At 32.6% G+C, this 10,057-nt stretch overlaps 1 protein-coding gene across 1 annotated transcript; it reads left to right on the forward strand.

Annotated features, from left to right (window-relative positions):
• The first annotated feature begins 511 nt into the window (after positions 1–511).
• On the forward strand, positions 512–4,476 carry LOC118040092 (G-type lectin S-receptor-like serine/threonine-protein kinase At1g11300). The gene is made up of 7 exons (XM_073412226.1): positions 512–976; positions 1,696–2,509; positions 2,858–3,057; positions 3,136–3,346; positions 3,510–3,741; positions 3,839–3,989; positions 4,097–4,476. The coding sequence occupies exons 1-7, from the start codon at positions 512–514 to the stop codon at positions 4,403–4,405; spliced, it is 2,382 nt and encodes a 793-aa protein (XP_073268327.1). The 3' UTR covers positions 4,406–4,476.
• The last annotated feature ends 5,581 nt before the right edge of the window (positions 4,477–10,057 follow it).

Below are 10,057 nucleotides of genomic sequence, written 5' to 3' on the forward strand. Positions count from 1 at the left end.
TTTAATAAAAAGAATTCAACTATGCCATATATCAGTTGATGGTTCAGAGTACAAATTTAATCATCGCCCACATAAATATTGCAGTCAAATTCAAAATAGACCAAGTACGAATAAAGCTACTTTAAAATAAGAATGTCAGAGCTTCTTGATAGCGCCTAACAGGAACATGTCAGTCATGGTGAGGCAAGTGTATGTTTTGTGATAATATCCTATAAAAATAAAAATTCTATCGATCTCACAACCTAGTTGATGAGGTTCATCCTGATGAAACATCACTATTTTAGCACAAGAGGGTCAAAATCTCAGAGTAAAACATAACCCTGCTTATGTAATATAACAGTTTGGTTAAACATTCTTTATAGATGGAAATAAGTCAGAAAACACAAGAATTTCTGACTTATAATTGCTAAACGTAGTTTATATTTGAAAAAATAACTTCTTCTTCGTGGCATTCTTTCTCTGAACAGTCAATAAGCCATTTGTAAATCTTCCATTCTCATCAATAACAAGTATGGGACTTGGCAACTGCGAAGTTGCAGTAGCTCTTCTTCTGTTTCTATCATGTTCCTCTTCAGTTTATGGTGCGGCAGGAGATAACATAACTACTTCTCAACCTATCAAAGATCCAGAAGCTATAGTCTCTGCCGGCAATAAGTTCAAACTGGGATTTTTCAGCCCAGTTAATTCAACATATCGATATGTCGGAATATGGTATAGTAATATATCAGTAGCAACTCCAGTACTATGGGTGGCCAACAGAAACAACCCAATCAACGATTCTTCTGGGATGCTGACAATATCTGAAGATGGAAATCTTGTGGTTTTGAATGGTCAGGGAGAGGTTCTGTGGTCATCAAATGTTACAAATGGTTTCAATCAGTCAACTGCACAGCTTACTGATGATGGAAACCTTGTCTTGAAAGCTGGACCGAATGGAAATCTTGTATGGCAAAGTTTCCAGCAGCCTACGGATACTTAGAGTGTGTTTGGTATTGTGGTAGCTGTTGTGGTTGTGGTTTAAAAAAAATTGTTTTATAAAAAGTACTTTTAGTTGAGGTTGGTTTGAAAAAATAGGTGTTTGGTTAAAACTGTGGTTGAAATTGAGGTTGAATAAAAAGTAGTTTAATATGTTTGGTTAAGAGTGCTTTTGAAATTGAGGTTATAAAATAATTTTAAAAATATATATTAATACTGATGATTTTTAATTTAAATTTTATGGATTTAATTATTGCTATTACTTCATAAAATAAATAATATTTTATATAAAATTAGATAAAATATTATCAGGAATAAAATTGATTTGATATTACAGTGCAAGTGAATTTAATTCACTCTAAACTAATTTTTTTTTTTAAATATATATACAAAAAACAAAACACACTTAAAAAAAAAAAAAAAAAATCACGTGAACAGTGCAATTCATTTGCACTGTTCTCGTGAACAGTGCAAATAAATTGCACTATTGGCGTGCACAGTGCAAATGAATTGCACTGTGCACGTCAATTAATTTTGAGAAGCAGCCAGGAGCTGCTTCTCAAAATTCGCGTGTAAAACGCGAATTTTCATGGGGCCCACCGAAAATTAATTGTGTTTTTTACATTACCAAACGTATTGTTTGCTGTGGTTGCTTCAAACGCAGAAGCAACCACGCAAACAAACGGACTCTTACTTAATAAAGACTCTTACTTAATAAAGATGAGACTTAGTGCTAACGCAAGAACTGGGAACAAGACACTGCTAACGTCCTGGAGAAGCTCGTCTGATCCTTCTGTTGGAAACTTCTCGGCTGGTATCAATCCATTAGGAATTCCTAAGTTCTTCATGTGGTACAATGGTCATCCATTTTGGCGTAGTGGTCCATGGTGTGGTCAGAGTTTTATTGGAATACCAGGAATGTATACTTCTGTGTATCTAAGGGGATTTAGTCTACAAGATGAAGGAGATGGAACTTTCACTCTGAGTTTAATTCAAGACCCAGATTACCGTTTAACACATGTTTTGACTTCTCATGGAAAATTTACAGAACTATACTGGGATTATGGGAAGCAAGGTTGGGAGAATAACTTGGAAGTTCCATCAACTGAGTGTGATCTTTATGGCAAGTGCGGGCCATTTGGAAGCTGCGATGCACAGAATTCACCTATCTGCACATGTTTAAAAGGGTTTGTTGCAAAAAATCCAGATGAATGGAAGAAAGGAATTTGGACTAGCGGATGTGTTAGGAAGACATTGTTGCAGTGTGATAGAATACAAAATGGTAGTGAAGTGGGAAAAGAAGATGGGTTTAAGACGCTGGAGATGATGAAGGTGCCAACCTTTGCCGATTACTGGCCATATCTGTTATCCGTACAAGAATGCAAAGATGAGTGCTTGAAGAATTGTTCCTGTGTCGCTTGTTCATATTATAATGGTTTTGGCTGCATGGCATGGACAGGAAACTTGATTGATATACAAAAGTTCTCTGAAGGAGGGACAGATCTCAACATTCGCCTGGCGTATACGGAACTTGGTAATTGTTATATATTTTCTAATTTTCATTCACTAGTGTTTCGTTTATCATTATGAGAAAATATTGATAATTTGTTTTTTTCATATTTCCATTGCATTTTTGCCAAATAATCATCAGTACAATTTTTAAGATGCAGGTAACAAGAGAAACATGAAAGTAATCATCAGTATGTCAGTGATTGGAGGAGTCATAGCTATCTGCATCTGTGTGTTTTTTTATTGGAAGTGGATGGCTACACATAGAGGTAATATGCTACGTTTTATTAGCTTACTGGACTTCTAAACTTTACAATTTTTAAAAGTAAAGAAAAGCACAATTCACAAATATGATACTTCCACTTGAATTCAGAAAGGAAGTTGATGAGTGAGAAGATCTTATCGTTGAAAACGAGAGAAGCACAAGAAACAGTTTTTGATGGAAACTTGCCCGAAAACGTCAGGCAAGTTAAACTTGAACCACTCTTCAAATTACAAATTCTTGAAACAGCTACAAACAACTTTGACTTATCCAAGAAGCTTGGGCAGGGCGGCTTTGGTGCAGTATACAAGGTAATTCTTCTGGAGCTAAAGGTTCTCTATAGTTATTTAGAGCAAAAAGGTATTTATTGGTTTGATGTGACATTGTAGGGAAAATTGCCAGATGGGCAGGAAATAGCTGTGAAAAGACTTTCTAAAACATCTGGTCAAGGGCGCGAAGAGTTTATGAATGAAGTGGCGGTGATTTCTAAACTCCAACACAGGAATCTTGTGAGACTTCTTGGTTGCTGTGTTGAAGGAGAAGAGATGATGTTGGTTTATGAGTACATGCCGAATAAAAGCTTGGATGCATTTCTCTTTGGTTAGGGCTACAGCTCTGTTTTGTTTAGCTACTACTTTTCTTGACTCATTTTCAATTTCACAGATCATTAGTTTCAAGCAGGAGAAGCAGATTGCTACTTTTCTTGACTCATTTTCTTTTGACCTTGTTTTCTCATGATTTTTTATGGATACAATTTGTTTAGATTCACTAAGGAAAGGACAACTAGATTGGAAAAGACGCTTCAACATTATTAATGGTATTTGTCGAGGTCTTCTTTACCTTCACAGAGATTCTAGACTAAGAATTATTCATAGAGATCTGAAGCCCAGTAACATCTTATTGGACCACGAGCTGAATCCAAAAATTTCAGACTTCGGAATAGCCAGGATTTCTGGCGGCAATGAAGTGAATACTACCAGGGTTGTTGGAACCTTGTAAGTAGTGTTTTTCTTCTTCTTTTTTTTTTTTTCCATTTTCACTTCTATTACTGTTTCTCTAATTTGAGCTCAGAAAGCTGTTGTGCTTATGCAGTGGCTTTATGTCCCCTGAATATTTAATGGAAGGAAGATTTTCAGAGAAATCAGATGTGTTTAGCTTTGGAGTGTTGTTGCTGGAGATTGTGAGCGGACGAAAGAACGCTCATTTTTATGGCAGTGAGCATGCTTTGAGTCTTATAGGATTTGTATGTCTGTCCGCCTCCCTGCCTGAGATATATCTGCAAAGATCCTTTCAATTTCTGATACTATTGAACTTGCAAACTCTTACATGGATGGATTTTTATATTTGCAGGCTTGGAAACTGTGGAATGAAGGTGACATTGCAGCTTTGGTCGATCCTGCAATACCAGATCCATGTTTTCAGGTGGAGATATTCCGATGCATGCATATTGGTCTGTTGTGTGTGCAGGAATTGGCAAAAGATAGACCGGCCGTGTCAACTATCATTTCCATGCTAAATAGTGAAATTGTGGATCTTCCTCCTCCAAAGAAACCAGCATTTGTTGAAAGGCAGACTTCCTTGGGTACAGAGGCCATTACTCAGAGCCAAAAGATAAATTCCATTAACAATGTGACGACTTCTGATCTTGAAGGCCGATAGAGTTCAGAACATGTTTACTTTTCTGTTTGATCATTGTTAAATGTTATATAACATTACATTGCTTGGTATGACTTAATCAGACTGCTATCAGGCTGTCCTCTTTACATGTTTTTAATATATTTTTATTGCTTTTACTTTCAAAGCAATCTAATATTTTATCCTAGTCTATGATATCAATAATCTAATATGTTCAAGGGCTTCTTTCACATCCAGTTTTAGAGTGCTAGGAGTAGAAATATTGAAGTCTCTAGGGACTCTAATTTAGCTGAAGTAATTAAAGTTCAAACATATCTTCGCTACCTCCCTTTATGTTTCTTAAATCCATGAAGGATGATATTGGAATCATTAATTAAAATTTAAGTAAGAGTAGAAAAGATCAATGTTACATTGATAACAGAATTCCTAAAAAAACTTTAGGGTTTTAAGTATTCTAGTTCTTTCTTTTATTTTCCTTTTGGTGGATGATCTAAGATTGCTAATGATAAAATTTTAGCAAAATAAGAAGTGGTTTCATTGATTAAAAAAAGAAGAAAAGGTGGTACAGCAATGTTTCTGCCACAAAACCACGGGCTACATAGTATATAAATAATTAGAGTCCGAAATTAATGTTGAGATAAAAAGATGGTTGGAAAAGTCATATTTCCGAAATACGAGTAATGAAAGGCGGTTAAAAAAGGTCTTCAGAATGGATTTTAAACTCGTAAGCAAAACTCGGACGCCTTTGGTCTAGAACAGTATGCGCCTCTACGTAAGCTTTGTGATTTAAGGTAAGATTGTCAATTTCGTTCTGTTTTGTTTGGAATGGTCGAAACATTCTATATCAATTTAAAAAATAAAATAAAACGGAATAATTTTTATTTTATTTTAAATCTCGGTCTGTTCCAGATTTTTTGATTAAATTTCGGCTGGAACGTTCCGGTTTCATTCCACATGTTTCGTTTCACTCTTAAAAGCCGTTGAATCAAATTGAACTTTATTCAATTTCATTAATCAAACTACCTAAGTATAAAAAGCTATTTTTCATTACTATTTTCAATAATAATGATACTAATAATAATATTGAAAATTATTATTACTATTTTCATTAATAATGATATTAATTTTTTAAAATTAGATTTATCACTAATATATAGTTGGTTATATTCATGTTATTTTTTTCATGTTTATACTTTGTAGGAATTTGAGCAAAACAAGGGATGCTTTAGATTCCATTAGCCTTGATAACATTGATCTAACTTTATATTTAAAATATTTGGGTTAAAAATTTTTACTTTCATAATATTTTGATATTTTGTTTAAGTTGAATTAATTTAAGTTAAAGATATATTTAATCTTGACTATTTAGAAATATTTTAAATTTTAAAATTATATTTATTTGGCATTGTGTGTGTGTGTGTGTATGTGTGAACAGTACAACCCTGAAACGGCACGCCGAAACACTCCAAAACTGAAACATTCCATTCCAATAGAAAAAATGAAATACCTACCAAAACGGAATTGACAACCTTGATTTGAGGTAATCGGGTACCTGAATCAAAATCTATGGCCCTCTAAAGAACCAAGGCGCGTTTGCCATTTCAAGCAATCTTTTGGGCTTTTGTCTATCAATTTTATCTATAAACTCATCAACTAGACATCTCGTATTAGTTACTTTCAAGGAACTCGTCCTTGTATCCATGTCATGATACAATGACTTATTAGTTGGGTGGTACTGGTTGAATTAAATGAATTGATTGTTCAGTTGAGTCGGCTTCTGCAATACACTTTTCTTTATTAATTTAGATTTTCTTTTCGTTAGTTAAATCCTTTGATTGTTTAGGATTTTATGCCTATAAATAAGCTTGTAATCAAAACGTGAGAGAAGTATGTAGAAAAGCTTACAAAGTGTATTTTTGAGAAAACACTACATGCAAAAACATCTTCCCTCTTAAAATTTTCTTGTTCTTTATTTTTGCTTTTTAAGATTATCTCCTACCACACCTAAAGTTTCTTCCAACAAGTGGTATCAAACCTTGTTTTGTTATTGTTTGACATGACTAATATAAACTTCTCACTTTAATGTACTTATTTGACAAATTATGAAATTTGGTGTATTCATATGAAAGTGGGAGGCCATGCAAAAGGCACGGAGAAAAGATCAACAAGCACTCACAATTATCCACCAATATCTAGATGATGTCACTTTTGAGATAGCAGCTAATGTAATCACTACCAAGTAAGCATGAGAAGTTTTGCAATAATCAAACTAAGGAGCTGACAATGTCAGAAAGGTACACCTATAAAAGTTATGAGGGGACTTTGAAAAGCTACATATGCTTGAATGAGAGAGTATTGTAGATTACTTTGCTAGAGTTTTGACAATATACAATCAAATAAAGAGATACGGGGAGAAGGTGAAGCAAACATGTGTGGTGGAAAAGATTCTATGCTCGCTGCAAAAAAAAAAAGTTCCATTATATGGTGGTCGTGATAGAGGAGTCATATAATATGGATTTTATTACAATTCAAGGACTCACGAAAAAACTACAAGCTCATGAATAAAGTGTAAACCCCGGTTGAAAATTAGGCAGAAAAGAAATCTATGTGCTTATAGAATAGATTAAACATAAGTACCAAATAAGCATTAGAATGAACCAAGTACAAATAAATAAATAAATAAATATATTCAAGAAATAAAAAAATACAGAAATGTGAATAAAATATTATTGGAAGTGAATTACCAAAAAATAAAATTATCAATATATAACTAAATAAAATTCAAATTCACCCGGGTAAAAAAATTATAGACAAATGTCGGGATCCAAGAATTTTATCCTAGGAACATGAAATTTACTATTTGGGAAATGGAGAGAATTTGGTAAAAGTTACTGTGAGTGTATATATATGTGTGCGCGCGTGCTCGGGCAAGAAGAAAAGAAAGAGAAGGGAAACTACTATTTACATGTGAGAGAGATAGAATTGTAAAGGAAGCATAAAATCTTGAATGAAGATTTTGAGGGAACATTAACCAAGTTTAGTGAGCATTAATTGGAAGGAAGAAAAATCAAGTGAAGGTGAGTAGAAAAGAAGAGAGAAAGTTCGGCCAAGATTAAAGAAGAGGAGGAGTTGGAAGCTTGATTTAGGAAGTGTTTAGAGTTTAATTACTTGCTTGGTAAAGCATTTTAAAGACTTTTAATCTGATTTTAATGGTTTAAAATCCTTAATTGATTGAATTTTTTAAATTAAAAAGTTAGGGTTCTTGAATAAATTTAGGGGAAATAAAAATTTATTGTAATCTGTCATGAGGAATAATGTGAAAATTATAGTAAAGTAATTAAATTATTGTAATTGAAGTAAAGTTTTTGATAATTAAATAGAGCTAGAGGTCGGCCAATGATAAGATATTTTAGGGGATTTAATTGTGAATAAATGTTGTTAAGTGATAAATCCATAAGCATGCAGTTGCATTAGAATTGGGTTAGTGAAGAAATGATTAATTAGAGAATGAAAGAAAATAAAATAAAATTCTTCCCTCCATCTATTAAATAGTTTCGGCCTAGAGGAGAAAACTTAAAGGAGTCTTTCAATCTTGTTTTATGCTACCATGTTAATGTTGTATACTCCATGATATGAATTGATGAATAATGTAGTAAGTATAACTAATTTTTAATATCATTTTACAACTTTTTAAATTTCATGGAGCACTTGTGTTGATTCTTGAGATTGTGTGAAATATTATTGCCATGGAAATCGAAGAAGGGATTGCTATCTTGATGAGGATTATAATTGAATTATTGGTTCCTATTAAATTTTGTATGTAATGGAGTCATAAGACGTTAAAAATTCTTGAGAGATGTTAAATTAGTGGCAAAAATCTTGAATTCAATGGGATTGTTACAAAAGGTGAGATTAATTAGACAATAACAATTCAAGGTTTAAACAGTAACGATTCAAGATTTAGACAATAACAGTTCAAGGTTTGGATAGTAAAAGTATAAGACTTAGACAATAATAATTCAAATTTTGATAGACTTTCATATGAATACAATATATATACAAAAGATACATATAAAAGGGGTCTAAAAGGAAATAGACACTGAAATACCGTTGACGTAAAAACTAAGTCGTGCGGACACTTGCACATTGATATACTAACTCTGAAAATATACTTGATATGTGTATGTATGTTATGATGAGGAAATGGACATGCATAAAAAGTATCATATGTGTAATGAATGAATATGGATTGTCTATAATATTTGACTTGAAAGAATCATGACCAAAAACTTCTTTGTGATTCAGGAGGAGCAATCAAGATTGGATCTTCTGTTGGAGGAGGACATGAGACAGGCGGAGCAGGTGCAAGGCTTTCCCTACCCTTTACACTTATGCAATTTAAAGTCTTCTTGATGAATGCAATTACAATAATGTTATGTTCAATGTAAATAAAGTTTAGCATATTTACAAGAGTAGCTTCGGCTAATGGCATCCTTGATAGGATTGCCGGGAAATAAATTATAAGATTAACTTCGGCTAATGGCATCTGTGATAGGATTGCCATGAATTAAATTATAAGATTAGCTTTGACTAATAATATCATGTTGGGATGCTTGGAAACGATCGATAAGGTTCGATTTGTAAAGGGTATCCGTGTTTGAATGACCTAGGGAAATTTATAAGTATAATTGCCTAAAAATATCCAGGTTAGACTATGCAAAGTCATTCGGTTCATACAAGAAAATAAAAGTATTCAAATTAAGGATACGCAAATGAGGCCTAATTGCGTTTTAATTGATTTACAAGCAAATTATAAATTGATTGTTAGAATTCCTATATGATCGATAAAATATTTATACTTCAATTGTATACATTACATGATCATTTATATTTCTTTTGTTAACATAATGGTACGTTTATTAAGTTGTTTGTGTAACATGTCCATCTAATATCCAGGGAGCTTATTAGGTTTTAGGACTTTACTTTGTTAAACTTATGTAAATATTTAACTGAAGCATAATAGTAGTAGCAAGATTGTGTAGAATGCTTTTTGTGTAAACCTTGATGTATATAAAAATCTTAACTCAGCATGTAGTATGTTAGTTATGTAAACTCTGATATAATGCATGCATTAGAACTCCTTAGTTATCCTGTAACTAATCCTTTTGAAATTTTAAAAATACTTATATTATGTTTTAAATTCTCTCATTGTATGTTAGTATCCCCTTTTCTTTTAGACTTTAAATATGATATGCGGGCTATGTTTATATTGAACTTGTTCGTAAGATATATATAAATTGTGTGGATTGTATGAGGTGTTGAATATTGATGATGGAAATAAGATTTGAAATTATGGGACCTTGTTATGATGGATTGAATGGGTAAATTGGTAGTAATCGATAACTTGGGATGCCTTGTATACAAAGGAAACTCTACCAAAATTTTGGTAGAATTCTTTATCAAAAAAATAAATAAATAATTTATCTTAAAATTAAAGGTATATATTGGGGATCTTTTAGCGTTGTTAAAATAAATAGTTGGGACTATTACATAAAGAGTCAATGGTATTTAAGAAGACTAAAAAGCACAAGCATTTTTTCCAAACATATTATTCAAAAGAGAAGTAAAATGGTTCTGGATATACCCAAGAATGTAGAGAATGTGGACAAGACAGAG

This window comes from Populus alba, chromosome 11 (assembly GCF_005239225.2).
Source record: "Populus alba chromosome 11, ASM523922v2, whole genome shotgun sequence".
Lineage (NCBI taxonomy): Eukaryota > Viridiplantae > Streptophyta > Magnoliopsida > Malpighiales > Salicaceae > Populus > Populus alba.